Source organism: Misgurnus anguillicaudatus, chromosome 5 (genome assembly GCF_027580225.2).
Source record: "Misgurnus anguillicaudatus chromosome 5, ASM2758022v2, whole genome shotgun sequence".
NCBI classification, from domain to species: domain Eukaryota; kingdom Metazoa; phylum Chordata; class Actinopteri; order Cypriniformes; family Cobitidae; genus Misgurnus; species Misgurnus anguillicaudatus.
The window spans coordinates 39,596,323-39,622,916 of NC_073341.2; the positions used below are offsets into that span (position 1 = coordinate 39,596,323).

Below are 26,594 nucleotides of genomic sequence, written 5' to 3' on the forward strand. Positions count from 1 at the left end.
ATAAAACTTTCCTTTCTCCCAAAGTGCACATAAATCACGTTGGATTGATTTGTGTATGGATTAACCAGTTCTCGCCATGAATATAGCCATATATGCTGGAATGCTGTGAAGAATAAATAAATAAATGTCTCTGGCATGACGGATTACTCAGTTTAACTTCACGATTCAGTGGCTTTCTGCGTGACATCACAACAACACCATACCGTGTTTTTACGCTGGTCCACTGCGATGGTAACTCTATCCATCCACCCAGCAGCTGCTTGTTTCCCCAGTAGGGTTTTTCCCTCACACTGATTAGCACCCCATTAGGAGAGGCCTGGCAGCTTACTGCCTGTTGACAGTCTCTCCATTAACCTTATTGTGCATATCCCGCTTATCACAGAGCTAAGCACTTTTCTCTGTTGAAACATAAAAAGCCTGAGTAGGCGAGGCACAGAAATTCATGCCACACGTTCGGGCGGCGCAGGAGCCGAGGAACGCACACACAGAACGTACGAGAAATCCAATCTTTTACTGCGGGTCGGCTGCAAGAAAAAATGAATTGTTGCTTACATATATAATTTCCAGAGCAGTCAGTTTCTCAGCCGCTCGCTGCCTATTTCTCATTTTTCCATTCCTTCTACCTTTTTAATCCCATTTTCGGTCTTCATAAGCCTTAATCCATGAAATATGCTTCCTTTCCTCGTGCATATAGAGAGAGAGAAAAATAAATCATACTCCGGATCACTTGGGAGCTGTTCCAATTAAACGTTACATGATATTTTTGACCTTATTCTTCGGCTGGTATTAAAATGGCCTGTATGATTTAAGGTGTTGGGTGAGTTTTCTAACGCTCTGATTGGTGGATTTAAGCATGATGTTGTTGACTTGTAAATACAACAACTACAAATTATCATTGACGTGTCAAGTCTTTACAAAGGCTGAATTAATATCATCAAAACATCATAAATGACATCTAACATAACTGAAACAAAAATCACACAAAAATGACATCCATGTACTAAAAACGGAAAAGTTTATCCTTTGTGTTTCTCACATACAGACAACCACATTGTCACAACGATCAGCGTTCACATAGATCCGGATCAGATGCCAGTCGTTGGCGATGTCACCGTTTTTACTAATTCATTTCGTTGCTATCTTTGCACTGGTTCGATATCAGTATAGTTTTTAAAAACTTACATTTTGAAAACAGTTTTCAAATGTTTATATTTTCAGACTCCAAAAATGTGTTTTTCTGTGAATGAATGGCCAAAACGCATAAAAAGTAAAATTTTTAAGTTGAAAACTGTGTTGTGTAAATAGCTGTTCACATTATAAAGATGACTATATACAAAATATAGTTTTAAAAATTGTTTCATATTAATAGCGGCATTCACACACAACTATAATGATAAATATATTGTTAGGATCACTTTCTGAGTGATTTTTTTTCCAACTGATAAACAATAAACCCATGACAGCCAATCACATCTACTTAAACTTTAAGTGCTAGTGCATTTGAAATGACAGATGACACTGTGGAGAAGCTCAATGTTGATGTCTATAACATAAAATTACCTCAGGTGTGCAGAAATTGACTACGTAATGTTTTTTATTCTACTACATTGACTACGGCAAAAGGTAAGATATTAGATTACACAAACTAGTCGATTCACTGTTTAATGTTACGCAAACGTGTGTTGAGGACATCTGCTGGTTACACACTATGTAAATGCAACAAGAACAGCTTATTTATACATTTAATGACATGTGAACAATTACAAGCTTTTTATTAAAGAAAATATGCTATATTAGTTAATGCCATTGAAGGTAAATGATTTGAGTGAGTACTGCGCCACACGAGCTATTTAGCATAAAGTTAACGTTATTGTCCAGTGGTGTGGACGCTAATATAGTTAACGTTATAGTTATAACGTGATATAATGTGAACGGCCCTTTACTTTGGGTTGACTTCCTACCATCACGATTAGATGTTCTCCTGACAATACCATGGTTATACTATCAAATAAAGAGTTTGGTTTCAAAACGCGATAAACGGCATTTAAAAAAAAGTTATCGCCAAAACCAGTATTGTATCTGGTCAGTATTGAAAAGTAAATTCTTAATTTTACGCAAAATCTGATATCCGCCAATCTGATATTTTTCCAAACCGCAACAAAAAAACAGTCCTCCTTCTCTACCGAATGCAATAAATCCATTTTGTAAACAACAATGGCGGTGCTTTGAATACACACTGAATCCTAGTTTTCCTCATCCACTTTGTACTTCATGATCTACAAACAAACGAAAACAAAATAATACTTTGATGGCATTGATAAATCTGTGGTGGTTTTCTATGGTGGGGAAGAAACGTAAGCCATTAAAATCTCATAATTTACGCAAGAGGCACTCCGGAGAAAGAAAAATGCCGGCTGTTGCTTGTTCTAACTGCTGTTTTGATCGTTGTCAAAAAAGTTTAGCGACAACGTCCCAAGGATGACAGCAGCAATGAGAGTGTTATTAACTCTTTCCCCGCCATTGACGAGATAACTCGTCAAGTACGAGAAAACGCTTCCCTGCCAATGACGAGAAATTCTGTCTTTCCGCAATACCACTATTATCCACCAGGTGGCAACTTATAAAACCCGGAAGTAGCGCCTCACGTGAGAGAAAGAGAGAACTACGTGTATGTTTTAAAGATCGCTCTGAATCTGATCTGTATGAAGTCCTTCACAAAAATTGAATTATCTCAGCTTTTTGCTCAAAATTGGGTGTTTTTGAAGAAACCTACTCATATTTGAGAGTTGATAAAAAGAGAACAAATGAAGATAGGATGAAACGTATTTTGTTTGTTTGTTTAAAAGCAGAGGCTTTTTTCATTTGATATTGTTTGTTTATATATTTAAAGAAGAACATTTTCTAGAAAGCATTAAACTTCTGTGAAAATCATAAAAAATGTTGGCGCTGGTTGGCAACTTTTTTAAAAACGCTGGCGGTGAAAGAGTTAATATGACAAAGTAAGTGTTTTGATTAATGCAATTAATGTTTATTTTTTAAATCAGTATATACCACTAGTCAACTAAATGAATATAACTTGGCAAAGATGAATGCACATTTATATATTGATTCAATAGATTTATTGCATTTTGCTGAAAAAAATATCAGTTTTTATAATAAATCTCTGAAAATTTTAAATTATGGATTAGAATTTTTAATGTTATTATACCCTAAAGATGCTATGTGAAATTTTGTGACAGAAAATAGTAGTTTTCATCTTGTCACTTTCTTGGTATAGAAAACACATTTTTACCAAAATTTGTCAAAATTGATTTATTGCGTTTTGGAACCAAACTCTTCAAATATACTACCTTTATATACTCTCTGCAGTAACTTGAATGGCAAGTAAACAATACTTCAATATTACTATTCGGAAAAGATGCACAAACAATACAATAAGTTGACCACTAGCTTTACAAAACATTTAAAAGTCCATGAGATCAGCATTCTCACTTTGCGTGTATTATTAGTCTAAGTCTCTTATCAAAAGTAAAACATCCGATCTCAACATTAGTTCTGACCTTCTCTGCTTTAGCTTAAAGCGTCTGCTAATGTAAAACAAGATAGCTTATCACTAGCAGCTGGCACGAGAGAAGAAAGAACCAGGACCGGTCCGTGTGAAACTGGCAGTGGCCTTTCACTACATCTCTGTGCCAGCCTGTTTGCTGTGGTTTGGTTCAGCGATGCGTTAAGATCGGGCTGTTTAATGCCTAGCCGATGACAAACGTCCCCGTCTCACTTCCTGTACAGCCACGGGTCCGGTTTAAAGCAGCAGTCAGCGCGATTCCTGCTGAGCTAATGGCGTCACTGTCACTCATCTGACAATTAATTAACTCTGCCTGTGGCTCCTTAATGAAAGACCAGATTTGGGACAGAACGAAAGCGTGAATGAAGGAAAGGTCTTGAAAATAAGAAAACAGGCGGAGAGGACAGAAGTCAGAGACATTAAGAGCATCAAAGTGAGAATGAGGGAGAGAAAGCTGTGTGGGAAAAAAGGAGGAACAGGGAGGTGCCGGTGTCCCATTGGGAAAACGGGCCGGTTTGAAAATCTCTGTGGTCATTAGTCTTGGTGAATTGTGGCCCCGCTGTGATGCTCTTTAAGGTTAAATACATACATGAGCTAATTAAGCTTTCTGTAATGATAAATGTGATGGAGTGAGAGAGTTTACAGAAAAACAGGCTAGCTGTCAATCAATGCCACTTTCATATAATGACGCAGCATTAAGCCAACAGTAGAGTCATAAAATCAAGCTAAAGTTACATCAACTTATCTGCAATGCTTTATATTCAAATATGTAAATAAAAAAGTACTTTTGTGAGACTACATTAATTATCTGTAATAAATTATGGAACATAAAAATCTTTGCTAAATTTAAAGTCATTACGACAAGGTATTTGCACTAACATCCTCTATAAAGGACTGAAAATAAAACTACAGGTGCATGTCCATACAAAACTCACCGACACAGTGCTAATGTATTTTGGGTGGTTGCCAGGGCATTGCTTTGAAGTTGCTAGGGTGAACGCCTAAACCAAAAGACCTCGTCTCCACGAGTCCAAGATATTTTGGTCTGTTGACATGCCTCTCCATCAACAAAGGTCCATCCATGCATTTGTTTGCTTATATTAAAATGGCAGAAAGTTGAATGCTTATAAGCAATTGCAGTTTGTGATCTCTTATAAAATATAGCATATAGATCACCATTGCCAAAACCATGGTTTTACTACCATAATTAAGGAATAATTGACGACGAGCCATTGAATAAGTAAGGAATAATTGACGACGAGCCATTGAATTATAAGAAAATAATGCACACCAAGGTGGTAATGCGGCACGACGCGAAGTGGAGTTACACCGCAGGTGTGCATTATTTTCAAATAATTCAAAGGACCGGAGTCAATTATTCCGCTTATACCACGGTTACCACAAACATTGCTCTGGTGCCTATTTTTAAGACATTTGAAGGTGTGTGGTTTACAGAAAAATAATCAACACCCATAGAACATTTCTCAGCCAATCAGAATGCAGCATTCAACAGACCCGTGGTATAATAGGAAAATAATGCACACCAAGGTGGTAATGCGGCACGTTACACCGCAGGTGTGCATTATTTTCAAATAATTCAAAGGACCGGAGTCAATTATTCCTCTTATACCACGGTAACCACAAACATTGCTCTGGTGCCTATTTTTAAGACATTTGACAAGTTACAGTAGGTGTGCGGTTATCAAAAAGTAATGCATAACCACTGAACATTTCTCAACCAATCAGAATACAGTATTCAACAGACCCGTGGTATAACTATGGTTAAACCATGGGTTTTGTTGCAAAAATATGGTTAACACTTTATATGAAGGTCCATGAATCATGATGAAAAGTTCATTCTTACTTAAATATGAACAAATGCTGAGTTAAGGCATGTACTAATCATAAACTAATAAAGAGTCATCATTATCTACAACATGACTTTGGTCTTATCAAAAAGCACTTCCAAATATAACAATATGTAAACGTTCATTTATTGTATAACTTGCACTGCATGCAAAAATGCAATCGCTTTACATTGAAATATCTTGCCAAAATATTTCTATTCTCTGCAAGACTATTTAGCAAAACGCTTTGATAATGCCCAATAAAAATAATATCCAAATAAGCAACAATGCAAACTGTCTTATGCTTTAGGTGGTCACATGGATAAACTTAAGAAATCTGCATGCAAAGATAAATCCACCCCCAAAATCAATCCCCCAAGACAAGCTGCTTTAATGCCAATCCCTATACAGAATATACTGCATGGGTTTACTCTTGTCATAAAGTTTTATTCTCAAAGACTGAAAAGCCGCATCCAACATCCTCCAAGAAACATCAGCGTCACTCCAACCCTCACTATTTCTCTCTTAAGAGACACAGTTTTATGGCTCCCGCTTGACCCAAGAGCTCAAAACCTTTCCATCTCCGAGACCACACATTAAGAGGAGGAGACATTTACGGGTGGCAGGAATCCCTGGTGAAAAACAAATATACTTTATTGTATTTCAAGTATATTTCACTTTGCAATAGTACATTACAAAAATACTTACAAAGAAATGTACTTTCTTTAAGTATGCTTACAACATATTTGCACGTATTTTTTACAATTAAACTTTTAACATACTTCAAAATAATTATACTTTACTTATTTTCTAAAAGAATACTTTAGAAATATATACTTAAAGTTAAAGTTTTGTGCAATTTTTAAGTATACTAAATTTAAACTTATTTTAAAATGTATTTTAGGTATACTTTATCGGTATGCTTAAAGTTATCATTATAATAATGCACTGTATATTTCTAAAATACATTATTTAGTATTCTTTAAAAACAGTATATTTTAAGTACATTTTGAAAGTATATGGGGTGTACAAATGTATATTATTTTATGGAGAAATAACGCGGGCTTAAAATTACAAGAGAGCAGTATGTTCAGTTACATTTTATATTGTAGATGTATACATTTGTAATATACTATTAACATAATAAGGTAACTTCACTATAGTCAAGCATTGGATAAACCAATTAACTGTGTTTTACCACAAAATAACCATGGCTTTGCTAATAATAATCAATACATCAAAAAAAAACATGGTTACTAAACTTTTACCACAAAAAAAACATGGTTAATTTTCGTAAGGGGAATATGAGTGTTTGTTTTTTGTATAGTTTTTGAGTCTATTGCATACCGCTTTCAGCTGTACACATTAATTCACTTAAACAGTTTTCGTAAATGCATTCAGAGAAAAGTGAATTCTGAGATTTGAATAATGCATCTGACGTGTGGGATGGCGTCACGACGCATGTATTTTGATTTTTACCAGTCGTTCAACTTTTCTTGTCAGACGGATTCAGTCCCAAAGCACACTTTAAGTATACTGGTCATTAGTCTGACTGCAAGTATACTTAAGTATATCAAAACTAAATATATTTAGCATACTATTTTTTCACCAGGGATGCTTTGTTTCAGGCACTGAAGAACGGTTGGGTGGGCTGTAATTAGGGGTCTGTGGATCATCTGTTTCCAGAGGTCACCTACACCATGTGCTTAACAAACACGCTGAAACCTCATCAACTCAAAAACAGACGCGTTGTGTAGGAGGACATCTATGGCTGATGTACGGACGTAATGAAACGCATTTTAATACGACAGATCGGGAAAATGAGACCCTTATTAGTACACACGCCAGCGAGCTGCATTCAGAACCGGTTTAAACCAGAAAGGACACATTTACGGCTGTTTTAATTGGCCACGTGAAGGTCAAAGAATATGTGCGTGTGTTTAAATGAACAGATGAGGAATTTTAAATAGGACTGACTGGCAAGAACGTCAGTCATTGGCATGGGTTATTATAATTATGCATGTTTAAATGTTTATTGTTCATCATCAAATCCAATTCTTAAAATGTTACGATGATGTTATTTTAAATCAGTAATCTAGTGCGATTACAAAAGGATATCCTGCAGCAGTTCATTTACACCATCCATGAATTTTTGCCGATGCAAAGTGACTTACAATGCATTCATGCTTTACATTTTTCATCAGTATGTGTGTTTTGGGAATCAAACTCACAACCATTTGCGCTGCTAATGCAAGTTGGGCTACATAAACAGATGTTTTACATTTTCTTATGATAATTATGAAAATTTGTCATAGAAATATCTGTAAAATGCCAATTTAAATGCAAACTTCACAATCTATGTAGTATGTGATAAAAACACCCTGTCCCATCATTCAGGACATCTGCAACAAGAGGAATGTCAGAAGAACACAGTTTATCATCAAGAATCCCTCCTACATTTCCCAAATTGTCATGATACACAGATGGCACCACATCCCCCTATTTAAGACCACCAGGAACTCAAAACCAGATTCTGCCATCTGACTACTAAATACCACATTGAGATAAAACGGTGTGAAAATTTTACATCACGTTTATAGTGACCAAAATCACTACGGTTATCAATATTATCATGGCTTGGTGAACAATTTCTAGAAATGTAAAAATAAAGTACTGATGCAAACCAAATTTAAATTGATTGTACATGTAAGTGCACTTTTGTTGGCATAAACATCAAATAAATAACATTAACATTAATCAGGGCACATTTAGGGTCGTGAGATAAATATTCATCTAGTTCAGATAAAACACAAGTGAGTAATTTAGATTTTTATATAAACACAGGACAAATCAGCAAGTTATCTGTCTGCATATGTTGTGAGAAATAGGAGGTGTACTTTAGGACCCAGGAGTAAGCTGCACAACACCTGCGCTTACAGCAATCAATGAAGAAACAAACAGAGCTTTAAACTCATCAGATCACATCATTTGATGGAAAATAAATAGAAATTAATCTTTCTAAAGAAATATTATTTTATGTTATTATTTTAAATTATTTGGGATTTAAAATCAGTCAGTAGGTATGTTTACATGCAACCAAAAAATCCGTTTGTAATCGTATTGATGGCTCAATCGTATTAAAAAAAGTCTTCATGTAAACATGAAGAACAACTCAATCAATACGATTGAGAACGATCGGATGCAAATTTGGATAGTATTGAATGGGGGTGATGTACTCCGATCTCTGATTCGATCCGCAGGAGAAAAGAACGCATGTAAACGCGTGCAATCACGCATTATTAAGGTAACGTTTAAGGGGGGTCACACGATGTACACACGATGTACTTAATTCTGCAGCGTTTATGTATACTTTTAAAACATTAGGCTACTTAAAGTAAAAATGTGTAAAAATGTATGTATGAAAACGTCTTAAACACAACTTTCTCCAACTCAGTTTTAACTTTTATCCAGAGATAAAGCGTGAACTCGACGAGAGATGCTGTCCGCAGCGTAGCGTTGCCAAGTCCTCTGCCTTTTTTCGAGTTTAGATTTGTGCCACTGTTTCCACCAGTTGCTTTTTTTCTGCAGGTTATCGATTAAATTATTTTGTTACTTAGTTGTTGGTATTTGGGCTGTGAATTGGGCTAGTTTTGAAAGTCAATTGGGATGGTTTTGAGACGCGAATCTGGCAACCCATGCTGTGGGCTTGCACAGACTTTCGGTTCGGATTCTATAAAATGTACATGTAAACGAACATTTAAATTAGATTGCAATGTTTAGGGTGCATGTAAACTGTATCGTTGTAACCTTCAATCATATTAAATTCAGTCGGATTGACAAAATTTTGTGCATGTAAACATAGCCAGTGAAGCACTTTCATCACAAACACATGGGAGCAGACGTGAATGAATGTGTTTGTCTCACATTATTGCCTAAATTTGTTGATGCTGGACGGGGGTTTTCGAGCCGTGACACTGGCACGGTTTAAACGGTAATTTAAAAAATGACACGGTAATATTAAGTTATTAAACCGGTAATTGTTACATCTCTAATTCCACGTATATCACAGATTCGGACTGACAGACTGGGATGTCTCTTACTTCTGTAAAACATCTGCTTGGATGTTTACACTTGTTTGCGTTTATATTTCTTGCACTGCATTGTGATTGTGTCTTTTGTTATGTTGTAATTGTCTCTCCCCCGACTCTCGCCCTGTTTTAAACTCATTCACACACTGCTTTTGAGGTACTCATAACATCTCCCACACATTTACTATTGTACTAATATCTCTTTGCTTACCTGTTGTTTATTATCACCTTTACTTTCTTATTATAACACCTTAACAGATACCATCACCCATTACTCAGATTCATTCAGACTCTGCTGAGGCTCAAAGAGAGAGAGAGAGAGAGAGAGAGAGAGAAACAGAAAGATGATGTTCAGTGGATTAGGCCCAAGGCTCTGGCTGCCACTGAGATCTGGAGAGACCCGTCACACTTGCACTGTTTACAGTGTGAAAAGTGTTTTTATGTCTTGTTTTTTTGAAGCACCTCTCAAAGGCCGGGCCAAAGCACTGGGGCAGAGCTTACACTGGGAGAGGATCCACTCCACTGAGCTTACACATACACACAAACACACACCGACCGCAGTCAGCTTAAGGGTCTGAACCACTGACTCACACAACCATCGCTGAACTCCTGCACATTGTAAATGTAAAAATAAGCCTGTGCGGTAATCAGTGTAAAAGCCCACATATGCTTACAGCCCACACAGACACGAGCTTCTGCCCGACGGCAAACATTTCCAATGACAAATGACAGCGATCCGGTCCAAACCAGGCCTGGAAATCCTGAAATGACAATGCACGTGGCTCTCTTCCTAAATCAAGACGGTATAAGCCAAGTGCTGAGCTCAGTAAAAACATTTATTAAGGCTGAGAGAAATAATACACTGGTTGTTATTGTGCTATGGTTAGACATAGTGTTGGGCGATATGCCCCATTTTGGGATCGTCCCATCGTCAGCCCGTGAGATCGCCGATACTACTTTACTTATGACAAGTCACTTGATTGGTGGACAAAAAAGAAGCAAGGGCAACATCGTCATGACCGCAACCTTCTTAAAACTGTTGCCATTAATCCATCCACGTCATTAAGTCTAAAATTTCTTGGGAACAACAAACTCGCTGGTTTTAACCCTCTGCGCGCCTAACAACCTCTCTAGTGCAAGAAAATGTCAGTCCCGCGCATATTACAAGTTCAAGTGCTAGAATGAGTCCAAGACGCACGCATTCAAGTCTGAGCAAAAGTCCAAGACAAGCGCATTCAGGTCCGAGCAAGAGTCCAAGGCGCTTGCTTTGAGTCCACGTGCATGTGAGAAGAAATCCGTGCGCATTACAAGCTTTCTTGCGCAAAGTAAAGCCCACAAACTAGTGATGCACCGATGTATCGGCCGCCGATATTTATCGGCCGATTTTTGATGAATTTGAAACCATCGGCATATCGGCAATACCACGAGAAAGGCCGATACCGATTGTTTATTAACTAACTGCATAAAGAAATCCATTATATGTAAAAAATGAGTTAATGTTGTTAATAAAATAAATGCTGAATAGCAAAAACCACCTTTGAAGGTTGTCATGCTGTCTTATTATATTAGTTTTAGCTTAATTTGTGCCTCTCTTATTATGTTGGTCAGTTGAATGTTAATTAGATCCAATCCATGTTCAGTAAAAATAATTTGCTGCAGAAATAAACTAGCTAATAGACCGACTGTGTAGTATTGTATACAAGTGTTTAATATCGGTATCGGTATCGGCCAGAAGTTGTCTGTTTATATCGGAATCGGCCCAAAAAAATCCTATCGGTGCATCCCTACCTTAAACCCTCTCATGCGAGGAAAAGCATGCAATGCGCATGTTAATGTGAAACTATGATGATAATAATAATAACTAATTGCCAACTATCGTCATAAAAGCCCGTTATTAGCGATATATCTGACGATCGTCGATACACGATACTATCGTCTATTGGCACAACCCTAACACTGGTAAAAATAAAGGTTTCTAAAAATGTCGTTGTCAGGCTAAAGAACCATTATTGGTTCCTCAAAGAACCATCTAGTCAAAGATTTCTTTCTTAGCTTTAAATAATTTTAAAGTGATAGTTCACCCAAAAATGAAAATAATGTCATTAATGACTCACCCTCATGTCGTTCCAAACTTGTAAGACCTCCGTTTATCTTCAAAACACAGTTTAAGATGTTTTATATTTAGTCCGAGAGCTTGTTGACCCTTCATTGAAAATCTATGTATGGTAGGGATGTGCATCGATGCATCGCGCTCCCATTAAAAAGACCTGTCTAAAATCGATTCTGCATCGTAAGGCTCCGATTCAGTGTTTCATGCACAGCTTGTGCATGTACTACGGCTCCATGATCAGTAGGAAGTCCTTATCAATCTAAAATCACTACAAGTTTGACTCGTTTATAACGTGCAGTTAAAAAAAAGCAACACTCGTCAAACACAATCATTTAAAATATTCTTTATTATCATGAAAATACCTGAAACAATCTGAAGAACAGCGATATAAATATTCCTTTAGACATTTCCTGGAATAGTGTTTGGTATGCTACTTCTTCTGTGGCAAAAATGGTGATTCTAAGCGAGAGCGCCCCCTGGCTTTTGGATGTGGCTGCATTTCACCGTTATTCATTCAAATTCATTCATTGAGAAAACGCGCATTTGCCCGATTAATTGTCACAACCCTAATGTACGGTATACTGTCCATGTCCAGAAAGGAAATAAAAACATCATCAAAGTAGTCCATGTGACATCAGTGGGTCAGTTAGAATGTGTTGAAGAATCAAAAATAAATTTTGGACAAAAATAACAAAAATTACGACTTTAATCAGCAGCATTGTCTTCTCTTCCACGTCTTTTGTGAAGCCCTGTGACGTGTTATTCTCAGACATGTTTGCGAATTTTTTTTTCAAACTCCCTCAGACTGTAAACCAAGCTTGGGTGCACAAAAAACAAACAAACAAAAAACAGCTGGGGCGCACCAGATAACACGTCGGCCGCGTCACTGCACTGCAGTCACGTGACTTTAGTCTCGCGCATGCGCTTCACAACAGACGCGGAAGAGAAGACAATGCTGAATAAAGTCATAATTTTTGTTATTTTTGGACCAAAATGTATTTTTGATGCTTCAACACATTCTAACTGACCCACTGATGTCACATGGACTACTTTGATGATGTTTTTATTACCTTTCTAGACATGGACAATATACCGTATGTAGATTTTCAATGAAGGGTCAACAAGCTCTTGGACTAAATATAAAACATCTTAAACTGTGTTTCTAAAGATGAATATGAGAGTGAATAATGACATTATTTTTGGGTGAACTGTCCCTTTAAGATCCTTACTACAAAGAAACAATTGAAACGGTTCTTGAAACAGAAAGGTTCTTCAGATGTTAAGGATCTTCAGGACATTGTGTGAAAGTGTAAAGGATTTTCTTCACAGACGTATCCTTGATGACTTTATGTCGTGCACATTGCATATCTGTTGGCTGGATATTTCAACACTTGTCCCTTCAGCCTCAACACTGGGTGACTCACTACTTTTCGCTGACTAACTCTTTTCACAAACTAAGGAGTTGGGGGGTTTGCAGACCTACTGCTGGAGGGTACGTTTGAGAAACCGGGAGACAGAAAGTGATGGGCATATCTCAGCGCTGCTGGCTGCTTCTGATAAGGACCGATAACGCATCTCTTTGATGTTCAGTTAAGTGTAAAATTAAAATGTGCCAAAAGCCGAGGGGTGTGTGGATTCCACCCCCTTCTGCAACAAAACACAGGAAGGATTTGGCTCTTTAGCTCCATCTAAGGTTTTTGTTTATCTCTCTCTCTCTCTCGCTCTCTGAAATGAGGCAGGTGTTAATTGTATGGTTGTCTGTCGTGTTGTGCTTATGTAAAGTCCAAATCATATATCAAATCATTTTCAATCTTTCATCTGGCTATCATTAAACCTTATTATCTACACACCCTGATTGCAGATCCAATTAACCTTGTTTTCTCCGAGCTGTGCTGCGGTTGGAGGACGTGTAGTTAATAATTTCTCTAATTGAAAAACGCTAGTGTCAGGATTACAGATATGAAACACCTGGCAGCTTCTGTTGCTGTAATGGTGGCATGAAACAGCGGCACTGACCGAATGAAATATTCATGTGTTCGGGAACGCATGTAGAAACTGCTAACCCGATTCGTCACATCTGACCAAACGGGTCAGCCAATTTAAATAAAATAAAATTCAAACTGCAACACATTTTCCCCAAGCAATCACTTATTATATGTTAGCCAGTGTCTTGCAACAAAACTGTGGCCATTTATAAGGAAAATGTTTTTTGTTAATATGCAATAATTGGCGAAATAATGCAATATACGATATGCAATATTATAATGCTTTATGTTTTAACAATCAGTCTGGACTTTAATTTTAATATATTAAAAAACGGATAATTATATAACAAACATACGCTTCACATTCTTACTGAACGTTAACTCTTTCCCCGCCATTGACGAATTAACTCGTCAATTAAGAGAAAAGGCTTTCCTGCCAATAACACATTTTTATGGCAATCCATATTTCCGTTATTATCCACCAGATGATGCTCTTACGCAACTTATAAAACTCGGAAACAACCCCTTAGACCAAACAGTTTGATCATCGCTCTGAATCTGATCTCTATCAAAAGTCCTTCACAAAAATGCAATTATCCCAGCTTTTTGCTCAAAAATGTTTTTTTTTTAAAGAAACCTACCCATATTTGAGAGGTAAAAAGAGAAGAAAATTTTGTTTTTATTTATTTTTTTGTTTGTTCTTTCATGTGATATATTGTATGTTTATATATTGAAAAAATAACATTTTCTGGAAGGCATTAAACTTTTGCCAAATCATAAAAAATGCAGCGCTGGCTGGCAAAGTTTTTTTAAAACGCTGGTGGGGAAAGAGTTAATCATCTTTCACACATCAGAACAAACTAACATTCTAACTAGCTGGTCTCTTTGCTGAAACTTTGACTTTACACATCCTTTAAAAGTATTAAAATGATTCATTTATTGCAAACTTTTGCTACATGCATATTGTGCACAATTACAATATTGCAATGAATTTAAAATATTGTGTGAGGCTACATCTGCAAATCATTATAAAACAAATATACATACATTTGCATACACTATTAAGACATGTATCACAAGTTAAATGTATTCACAAAATGTCTATTTTCAAAATTGAAAAGTGAATTAAACACTTTAAGACTCTTGTGTGCATTTTATCTAAACTAAAACTAGAGCTTGTACTTTGATGGATCTCTTTGTTCCCTGTCACTGTGGTATTACTCTAATCATGATGCAAAGAAACGCAAGAGATATAAATAAACCAAAGGCATTCATCATCTGGAAATCTAAGTCGCTAAAATAACACACATGCCGTTTTCCTTTCATTCTCTTCAATCATCAGATGCAATAAACTCACAACACACAGCAGTAACTTCTCAACCTCTAAAGCCAGCGGTTCACAACGCAGTCGAGTGTGCAGTAATGTGCATACACAAGAAGTAAAAGAGATGAAAAGCAAAGTAGAGAAAAGGGAAAGATAAACAGCGAGAGAGAGAGAGAGAGAGCAAAAGAGAGAGAGAGGGAGGGTAGAAGGCGGGAATACTACATGTAAATCTATTCACAGATTGGGCCAAATCTGTGCAAAGACTATTATTTTCCTCACCGCAACAGATTCTTGGCTGGAAACGTGACACCGACCCAGACATTAAACACTTGGGCCAATTTCAAACAGCAGTAACCACAAACAAAAGGCAACAACAAAAGTTGGCCAAGTTATTCGGCTCGATAGCTATTAGCACCTGAAACTCAAAGAAATCACGCTGTAGAAAATCTGAAAATGCTTGTTCATCTATAACAATGCACCACAAAACCATAATTGACTGATACCAGATTGACTTAATTCAAATAAATTGTCAAGATGCCACTTTCAAACATGATCCTATAACTTGAGTGTTGTTCAAAGATTACTGTCACAATGGCAGTAGTCTCGCATAGCCATACTAAAGGTCTGGTAACCATAGCCACTTTGAATGACCAAGGACCGCCCAAGAGGCCGTATGACCGACAAGTAAAGCAAGCATTTACGTTTCGCTTCTTGCAGCGTCATGTTTAGGGGCGTGGACTGGAGATTTCACCACTATAACAGACCGGTGTGCAACAATCATTCACAAACGTCTCTAAAGTTTATAACAACAATGGCAAACGCGTTCAAATATTTCTTTTGAGCCCCATTTAACACAGAGATTACGGAAAATGTGTCCTGGATCATTTGATTTTCCAGAATTTGTGCATGCATTCACACACATACTGTAAAGATCCCATAAAGACACGTGATGCATTTAAAATCCTGCACTTGGTAGGTTTTTTCCACAGTGTCTGAAGTTTGCTAATTATCCGTGATTTCTCTCTTTTAAGAAACCTTAGTTTCAGCACGGATAGTGATGAGCTCCCTGATCTCTGCTTCAGTGCAGTTTGTCGACATTTCTAATGGTGAATGCTGATCTGTGTTTAAATCCTTGAGTCAAAGAGCTGAACCATAACTTCTTGTTGCACACTTGCGTCCTCATTACGGCACGCCCCTTATGCTACGTACACACCAAACGCTAGACATCGCGTTACTTGCTCTAGTTTCCTTGCGGGATTTAACTTCGTGTCATGCGAATTTTTCGCTCGAGTTATATATATTTTTAATTTGGCCGAAGACATGTTTGAGGCGAATAGCGCCCATATCGTGGGCAATGCGAATGACGTGTCTGATCGCATCTTTGCATTGACTTTGTAGGTAATCTACTCACGTAAATCGTTGAATGCAAATTGTATATGGTGTGAACCCACAATTCCGGCATTGTTTCCGCGTCTTGTTCACACAGAATGCTTTTCCTTGCGGGATTTAACTTCGTGTCATGTGAATTTTTTGCTCGAGTTAAAAATTTTCAATTTGGCCAAAGACACGTTTGAGGCGAATAGCGCGTGTTTACATGGCAAACGCGGCGGCCATATCGTGGAGCAATGCGAATGATGCATCTGATTGCATCTTTGCATTGACTTTGTATGTAATCTACTTGGCAAATTGTTGAACGCAAATCGCGCAAATCGCGTCTGGTGTGAACCCACAGTTCCGGCATTGTTTCTGCGTCTTGTTCACACAGAATGCTCTCCGTGAATGTTATGAAAAGTTACTAAGTCCTCTTTATGGGAGCGATCCCAGAACATTTACAGGATGTCTTTGTGTCCACACAGAATCCTCTCTGCCAATTTTAGAGAAATTTTCTGGCATTTACCGTGAACCTTGCATACTTTCAACACACTTTGCAGAGTTTATTTGATCTTGATGATGCATATTGTCACCAATGTAAACATGACAGCTTTCTCATTCGATCAGATGCCTTTATGTTGTATCCAGGCAGGCCGTTAAAAATGTTACACACAAGTCTCCTGGAAATCCTGAGTAATTCAACCAATCAGAGGACAACTTTGAATTTGCTGAAGTGTTTCCAGTTAAGTATGCATCAGACGTTCAGCCAATGGTAGGGTCTTCTTGATGGATGCTAGGTGGTCATTGTCACTATACTGGTCTAAATAAAAACAGCCAAGTTATCATCCACCATAAAGAAAAACTATAAGTATATCCACCTAAAGTGACATGAATCTACTCAACACTCGGCACAAACTGAGACATCATTCATGTGCGCAGCACAAACCGCACGGGACGATCTCACGAGTTTAGCGCCTTTAATGAACGCTTCACTGCCACGGTCTGAAAAATGAATGATATTCTGAATAATAGCCTGTGAAAACTGAATTTCTATTCCCAACCAGAGTGACATTTGCAACAATTCCTCCCCTTATCATCCAGTGTAAACATTCACGAGGAAAAATGTCTCGGCTGGAACTAAAGCAAGTGTCAACGGAGAAACAATGAAGCTTGTGAGAAAGTTCCCAGTGTTTCTCAGACAATGGGCTTCCTTTGACTGAAAGAACCGATTGTGTGATTGACACATACAGATGTATGTGAGACACACAGACACCCGGTTTAGCTCCGGGTCTGAAGGGTTTACGGTGGCCCGAGGGGCTCGTGGGGTGTTCGGGATGTATGTGGATTTGACACACAAACAGTTCTGTTGTATTCACTCGGTTTTCCTGTGAGGGCCATGTTTAAATAGCATGCATACTTTGTTTAAAAGCATGCCAATCCTCTAGGGGATAACCAAGTGCAATGCAGGAAACTGAGAACAGGAGATCCGTTTAAAACATGTGAATCTATCTCACGTACGAGACTGTGAGCTAATGAGTCATCTGAGCCACACTGAATCACTGACAATGAAAATCGAGCCATAATACATCTGGATTCGATTATGCCACATGGTCAATTTCCTACAGAGCAAACCCTTTAAGACCAATTGATACTAGGACTAGGCAATATGACAGCATAAATCATGCGACAATGTAAACGCTTCAATTAAAATTATTATCTTTTTTAATCGAGCCATATTTGCGCTGCAATTCTTAAAAAATTATTATACAGTATATGGAGTATATATACAGTGACTATAATTCAATTCACATTTATTTCTAAAGCAGTTTTTCTAGCACAATTTTGCATTGTAGCAAAGCAGCTTTACAGTAAATAATGACTTATCAAAGTTTTTTTAGGTTGTTTAGTAAGTTGTTTACATCAACACCCCATTAACATATAAATCTATTTTTACCTTTGATCATTTATAGCATGTGGTTCACATTAATGCAATTAAAATGTTCACTTGTATTATTTTTGGCAAACGCTTCAAACTAAGATGTGTTGCATTCGCAAAAAATACCTCTGAGAGGAACATGTTGATAGCAAACACTTCTAATCCTTTTTCTCTCGCTTAACAAGTAGTATCTTTTAAATGCCGAAACTTCCTAAGCTGAATGTAACCTTGTATAGCACTTTTTTATATTATTGCCTCCATAAAGGGGTCATATTATGAGATTTTTTTAAAGAGGTAAAATAAGTCTTTGGTGTCCCCAGAGTGCATATGTGAAGTTTCATTTTAAAAAACAAAGATAATTTATTATAGCATGTTAAAATTGCCACTTTGTAGGTGCAAGCTAAAATTAGCTGTTTTTGGGGTGTGTCCTTTAAAATGCAAATGAGCTAATGAAATGCAAACAGTGAGTGCGTTTACATGCACAGAATAAGCAGACAACTATCAAACATCTGCTTATTATAGAAAGCTGTTTTCATGCGTTAACATGCAAATCAATAAACCGGCTATGCAGTAGGGCTGCAACGATTAATCGTGCAAATGCGCGTTTTCTCAATGAATGAATTACGGTGAAATCCCTGCACATCCGAACGCCAGGGGGCGCTCTCGTGCAGAAAATCCCTTTGTGCCACAGAAGAACGCTATTCCAGGAAATGTCTACAGGAATATTTATATCGCTGTTCTTCAAATTGTTTCAGATATTTTGTGATAATAAAGAATATTTTGAATGATTTTGTTTAACGAGTGTTGCTTTTTTAAATGCACGTTATAAACGACTCTGACGATATAATGATTTTAGATTGATAAGGAGTTCCTACTGACCAAATGCCATAGTATACGCACAAAATGTGCATGAAACTAATGGGACACGCGATTAATCATTGCCCTACTATGCAGAAAAATGCATTTACATAATAAAAAAAGCCATTCAAAAAGCCAACGAAAAATCAGTCTTAAGCTATATTGTTGTATCTCTTCGAGACTTTTATGCTTTGCGCTCAACTTCCACGTGTGATGGAAGTTCACACGCAGAGACATATGCAGATGAACAAAACTGCAAGAAAGCTGGTTAAGGTGTTTACATGCAACACAAAATCAGAGTAATGAGCAAAAAAATACCTGTGCAGAGGGGTTATTGCTTATGACATTTATTTGCCATATATCTTTCTTTCTCTCTGAACTTTATGTCAGTGCCGTGGTTGGAAAGTGCAGATTAAGGGTCGGTATTATTATTATAATATCCCCTTCTGACATCACAAGGGGAGCCAAAACGACCTAATTTTCACATGCTTGCAGAAAAAGGTTTAACAAATCTAAGTTACTGTACATTTTCTAGGTTAATAGAAGCAATGGGGACCCAATCATAGCACTTAAACATGGAAAAAATCAGATTTTCATGATATGTCCCCTTTAAGAAAAATCGCTTTGATGTTTTCATTACTTTGGATAAAGCATCTTCCTAATGCTTAACCTATATCACAATATAAACCATTTACAAATAATATCTGTATTATATAAAATTACAAAGATTTTAGTCATATCTCCCACTCTTACTTGTCCTTGTCATTAAGCAGAAGTTTGGTAAAGTTCATGTTTGGTTTCTTACCTCAGCGCTGCTCACTCGGCCTTCCTGGAAGGAACACTCGGCCACATTATTGGTGCAGATGTGACGATATTTACACCAGTTACACGGAAATGGACTGCTTACACACGACGAACACCTATAGAGAAGAAACAATAAAGAGTCACATCCAAACACTCCCAAAGGACATGGACAGGACATGTCTGCTTTCCATGATGGTTGGTGTACATTAGCAAAATTGCAGTGCAAAATCGCAGTGTGAAGAGAAAGTTTACCCCAAAATAAAAGTTTTGTCATTATTTTCTCTTTCTCATGCTTTTCTTTGTTTCTATTTCAAGTGAAGCTGCTTTGATATGATGAACAATTGTGAAAATCACTATATACCAAACATTTTATTGTTTACAACTTCTTCCATTACATAAATAAAAATATGTTTAATAATATCCTCAATCCTCAGATTTTTTGGGTGATCTTACATTTAAATAAAGGATTATTTAGCAGTCACCTATTATCTAAAGCATTGGTCTCCAACATGGTGCCTAAATTGTAATATTTATTTATTACATATTTTTTATACAAGCTTGGCTTCTTTTATGTTAACATTTTAAACAATGATAAAACATATCAACAAGTAAAATTAAATCAACAAATCAAAATCATAAAGTTTTGAGTAGACTATAACAAAATATAGCCCTCCACATCGTTTTATTCATTGTGGTAGCCCTTGTTTACAAAAGGGTTGGGGACCCCTAATCTAAAGTGAAATACAGTACACTTACTTTATAACCCCCTAAAGAAACCTTATTACACCCATCTCTGCCCCCATTATGATGACCCGGCCCGCAAATAAAAATGTTGACAACTAGAATCCCTTTGGCATCGTTAACCGTGACCTAAAATCCTGTCCTCAACTGAACCTTACACTACTTAGAAAGTCATTATTTCTCTTTTCTACAAATCACATCATTGTCCTTGGAAACTTCTGGAAGAAGCCCCGGGTCGAACTTAAACTCTAGGAGACTCTCTTGGCGTGAATGAAGACGCTGCTGTGGAAATCTGAGTGGTCAATGTGTCACAAATCCCCTCTTTCACTTCAACACACACAATTAATCCTCGAGGGCCATTGAACACCCGACTCTTTCTCGCCGCTTCTCAATTAGTCATTAACTCAACCCTGAAAAGGCCTTTCAGACGCCGGCCGTAACGACATTCCCAATTAAACGGTCACGTCCTGCTATGTGATGCGAGAGGACGACACCTGTGATCTCCGGCGAAAACGGGGATCGTGCCACGACACCAAGCGCACGCTGTGAAATAAACGCAAAACCGGTTGCGGCCATGAGTTATTTCATCTCACGCTGTCCTTCGTCTGCTTTCTCCTCGCTCTTTAGTCCGGGCGACCGCCGGCACATGGAGGTCGGGCCGTGAGCGGGGAGCCTGCACCATATCTCAGACTAATCACATCTTTCTCTCCAGAGGCACGCTTTAAATCGCCTTCAGAGAGCACTCAACAGTCTAGGCACACCAGACCCGGAGGTGAACCGCTCGCTATAATCGCTTTCATTCTCTTGCGACGCCCGAAGGAGGAGAAAAGAACGTCTGGTGGTCACGTTTGAAACATCTGAGACGTTGGCCGTGAGTCTTTGCAGACTTCATGGTCGGTGCTAAATTATACGGGCCACTTTTCATATCCGATTTCTTGCAGAGTGGTGATCTGTTAAAACGGTGTTGCAGTGAATCTTCCCAAACTTGTCGAAGTAATGCCTGTGTCATAATGACAATTTAAGAAAAATAAAAATACAATCTTCCTTTAATGAGGAGTATTAACAATTTTTTACTATCCTTTTAAAGTCATTTTTATAGCCTTATTTTTTTATGTTTTCTTATTTCTTTTGACTTTGTACAAAAACACAATCTGTTCTTGACTATATGTGAGATTTACCTACAGAAGCACTGTATAGACTATCATGGGTCATTTGATACACATTAATGCGGTTTCTTTGCTGTATGGATGCATTTTAACTCGGTTAGAAGGCGGCATTAAATCTAATATTACAGCCGGTGAGGCATGCAGCGTGGGCGCGCTTTTTAATGCGCTGCGAGGTAAAGATGCAAACTAGATCTGGTGAGGGAGGCCGCAGTCTCCACGGCCGCCGAAACGTGCTGTAAATACTGCAAACGGACCTGCAAGTCTTGCCTGAAATATGCAATATGCTGTGTCAGGAGTTTAAGGCCCATCAATTCACTCGCTTTAATTTGAGCGTGGGCTGAAAACACAGCACGGCCAAATGGTGACACTCTGATGAAGTGAGGGTTTTAACATCGCTGGCTGGATGAGAAGGAAGGACCGGAGAGTTCAGCTCAGAAAACTGCATCAAATCATGAGTATGTGTATGAGTGAAGAGAGTTACATTCGATTTATTAAAGGAACAGTACATCAAAAAATGAAAATGAATTTATTATCAACTCATAACACTTGTGTTATTACAAAAATCTGAATTGACAAAATTTAAACCATTTCCTGGCTGCTCTTCACCATATAATGAAAGTTATAAGGGTTTGGAACAACATGACAGAGGAAATAATGACAAAGATTTATATTTATGCATTTGGCAGATGCTTTTATCCAAAGCGACTAATGCTGCATTTACACCAGCCGCGGTAGAGACATGAAGCGCGAGTGATTTCAATGTTAAGTCAATGTGAAGATGCATTGATGACGTCTGGAGGTCTCGCGGCGCGGATGAGGCATTTGGCGCAGTATGGAAGACGCATTTCCGCCTCATTCGCGTGTCTAGTTCGCGCGAATTGAGCGTCTGCCGTGGTACGCACGCTACGCGCGAATGGTGCTTTTTGTGTTTGACGCGAATTGGCGGCTGATGCCCGAGTAGAATAATTTGAACTTTGGGGGAATTTCACGCCGCGTTAACCAATCAGGGTGCTTGCTTTTACCACGCGTCTACTTTGCTCTACACGCGTGAATGCATTCAAACTGTTCAAGTGGCAAACTAGTGGTAAACGCGATTTTGACGCCTGAAACGCGGTTGGTGTAAACGCAGCATTACAGTGCATTCAATCTAGGACTGCAAGATATATATCAAAATTAGCAAAATACAGCAAATGTTCACATCACAATACACATATCACAACCGTTTGCAATAAATGAATGATTTTAATACTTCGAAAAGTTATGTAGAGTCAAAGTTTTAGGTTGATGAGAATAGCAAAGAGAATGATGCTTTTCCCCCTAGAATGTAAAACGTAAGTTAGTTAAAGAATTACTCCACTTTCATAAAACAAATTCTGATAATTTACTCACTCCCATGTCATCCAAGATGTTTGGCTGTCTTTCTTCAGTCGAGAAGAAATTAAGTTTTTTGAGGAAAACATTCCAGGTTTTTTCTCCATATAGTGGACCTTAACAGTTTACAGTTTCAATGCAACTTCAAAGGACTCTACACGATCCCAACCAAGGCATAAGGGTCTTATCTATCGAAACCATATTTTTTGCAAGTCACACATCTGCTGCTTATTAAGCTCCTGAACATTTTTGCGGCTTTATTAGCCTTAAATACAGATATGCTTCAAAATTCCCGTCTTTGCAAGTATCCTCATAAACACAACAATTTAGGTCTTAAGAGAAAGTAAACAGCTGAAAGAGAAAATGTATGTGTTACATACAGTAGGGTCCGGAAGTTGCCTAATTTTGCTCCTGTCTGCCACTCATGTTTTTGTGAAAATCTCTCACTGCTCTTGACAAAAATCACTTTTCTAACTTTAATAAGATATACATTATTATTTATTATCATTCTTTCCTCACTGACTGTTTATCTTTAGTGAGCTTGAGTTTTGTTTGTTATTATCTTGTTTTTATGCTTCTATACGTTTTTTGTGAGAATTAGGAAAATTGTATTGCATTAAATATTTAAATAACATAAAAACCTTATTAAAAGTTATACTACGCTGAATGCTTAAATCTGATTGGCTGATGGATGTTCTGAGATGTGCAATCATTTTCTGGGAAGCGCACGGCGAACGTTGTTCCAGGCAGCTCTCTTGACTGCATTACAGTTCCATATCACTTTGCATAGTTAACTGTAATAACGTACTAACAAAAACAACATGACAGACGATTTTCCGAGACAATAACAGCGCTGGTTTGAGACGCACAGAGCAGAGGTAGCCTCGTTCACGCAATCTCTCTCTCTCTCTCTCTCCTACTCACAATAGCTATTTAAGTACAAATAACGGACAAATCCCTTTAAATATATCATGTGATTAATGTCTTGAGGTGTGGTAACCGTAGTATAAGCGGAAAAATTGACTCCGGGCCGTTTAATTATTGAAAAATAATGCCTCATATCGCCCACCCATAGTTTCACTAGATAAGACCTTTATGCCTTGGTTGGGACGTTTAGACCCATTTAGGTCCACTAAAGTCCACTATATGGAGAAAAATCCAGAAATATTTTCCAAAAAAAAAAAAAAAAGTAAAAAATGAGTAAATTATCTGGATTTTTTATGAAATTGGAAAAATCCTTTAAATAACTTAGTTATAAATATATTTTATTTATTTTTCAGACTGTTTTTACAAACTTAAAACATTATTGTATCGCATCATTTAGGAAGTGACCGCATATCACATTTTTCTTCAATATCGTGCAGCCCTCATTTCTTGGGATCGAAGCCATAACTTTTTGTGCGGCTAACATAATGCTCCACCAAATGAACTACGAGGACACCATTTTTGGGTAAACCATTCATTTATTTTACATACCTGGACTTTCTGTTAATGATTTATTTGTGAAGGTTATTCCAAAAAGTTTCTTTCATAAGCATTGAAGCAGATGCTTTTATTTAAAGCGGAAATAAAAAATGTCTCAACAACCTTTCATCAAAACTACAGCTGAAAGTCTAAATCCCTGTGATTCTAACTCCAAGATCAACTATTCCCCTTTGAAACCCACCCAACCCGTAATAAAAAGCCAGAGAGCACACAGCTGTCCTTTGATAAGCTCTTGCTGGGAATCTCGCTGATATCTAGGTTGAGCATTAAAACACAAAACAATGTCACATGTTTAATGAATGATCAGATTCGGGGCCAGAACCAACTGGTACACAAACATCCCCGTAAACAGATGCACGAGAAGATGAAACGGAATACGTTTGTGTTCCAAAGGTTTATATAAGCCATTTCATAACAAATATCCTTAAATGCACCACGGCTTTTCAAGAGATGTTGCAAGCAGCAAGAAAACCTTGCCTTCGCTCTCAGATCGCCAGCGTTTGTTTCACAGGTGGCCATTATCCCACAGGGAAACATGAGGTTGAGAGGGGGTCGGGGAGGATGGGGGTTCTTCAGGCCAAAGAATTATGGGAAATGAAGATGGAAGCACTGTGAGTGCTGCTCACCGGCTGAACCAGAGGCAAAAACAATTGCAGGGCTAAACATTCCCACAGGGCTTTTGTGGAAACAGGAAATCTGGCACAAGTTCCCGGTTGCACTGGCAAGGTAGCAGGCCTCGCTCGGATGCAGGTTGCCATGGCAACTGCTGAGCCTGGCTCGGTGCATCAGCACGGGCTCTTGTACTAACACACACACAGGCAGGAGAGCAGATTGTCGAGTGTGTGCGAATGAGTTTGTGTCGTGCGAACTGTGTATTACGACAGCCAATGAGGCGATCAAATTTTCCGAAACCTTTCGTGAATACGCATCACGGAGGTGCAAACTGTTTATTTCGCTTTGTTTTTTCCCAATTATCGCCGTATTTCTGCCCTGTTTGCTTTGTTTGGCTTCTTTTGATAAACTAATTCACATTTCCCTCCTGCTCTGATGCAAATCACGGCCGAAATTGGTCTGAAAAACAAAGGAGGTGCTAACAATGCGCGATTGTGCTCGCTGACTGGGTTAAGTGATGTAAAGCGGCCCGGCTCAATGGGGGAGTGGCCGAGGGTAATAAACAAGGGGGTTCCTGGCCCCGGGGACGAGCAGACTTGTCTTTACTCACTACATTGACTCAACAGTGATTGAAGTGCAAATTACCACATATATATAAAGAGAGAGAGAGAGAGAGTAAAGTAAGAATGGGCAAATCCTGCACTGTAATCACGGTTTGTAAATGACTAACAAAAATATAAGTCTGACCATTGGTTTATTAAATATTAGTGGTGCAAAAGGTTGAATGTTTGATTCGCAGGGAACACATGCATACATGCATGAAAAAATGCATACTTTGTAATGTGAAGTAAATTGTTTTGGATAAATGCATCTGCCAAAGACAATGTAAAATGAAGTTATTCATTTAGCTCAGTTGGTAGATCATTGTATAAGCAGCGCAAAAGGCTCTGGTTCAATTTCCAGGGATCACATTCACACATATCAATAAAATATTTAGCTTTGTAAGTTGCTTAGGATAAAGGCATAAATGTAAATGTAGTGTAGAGGACTGCATTAGCAGCGTAAAGACAGTGTGTTTGATTCCTCGGGAACACACATACTGAATTTTTTTTAGCTTGAATGCACTGTAAGTGTCTGCCAAATTCATAAATGATTAATAAATAAAACATATAGAATTCCGTTAACTACATATTTTAATTTCAGAAATACAAAGAATCTCATAAAGCGTTCTGTACTAAACAACTAGATCCGATATATTTGTCTTAAAAGAGCAGTGTATTAGATGCAAATATTATTGCTATTGTTTATTCATAAACTGTATCTCTGTATGT

At 37.8% G+C, this 26,594-nt stretch overlaps 1 protein-coding gene across 2 annotated transcripts in view; it reads right to left on the minus strand.

Moving 5' to 3' along the window:
- Nucleotides 1-26,594, minus strand: part of plxna3 (plexin A3) — a 197,094-nt gene that overhangs the window by 61,763 nt on the left and 108,737 nt on the right. Inside the window, exons 9-10 of one of the 2 annotated variants that reach the window (XM_073868165.1) lie at nt 19,890-20,004; nt 5,538-6,044 (exon numbers count right to left, since the gene is read on the minus strand). In XM_073868165.1, coding sequence (XP_073724266.1) covers nt 6,009-6,044; nt 19,890-20,004 — 151 coding nt within the window. In that variant the 3' untranslated portion in view covers nt 5,538-6,008. Of the gene's footprint in view, nt 1-5,537; nt 6,045-19,889; nt 20,005-26,594 lie in introns of those variants that run through there. The other variant, XM_073868164.1, reaches the window with a different exon arrangement.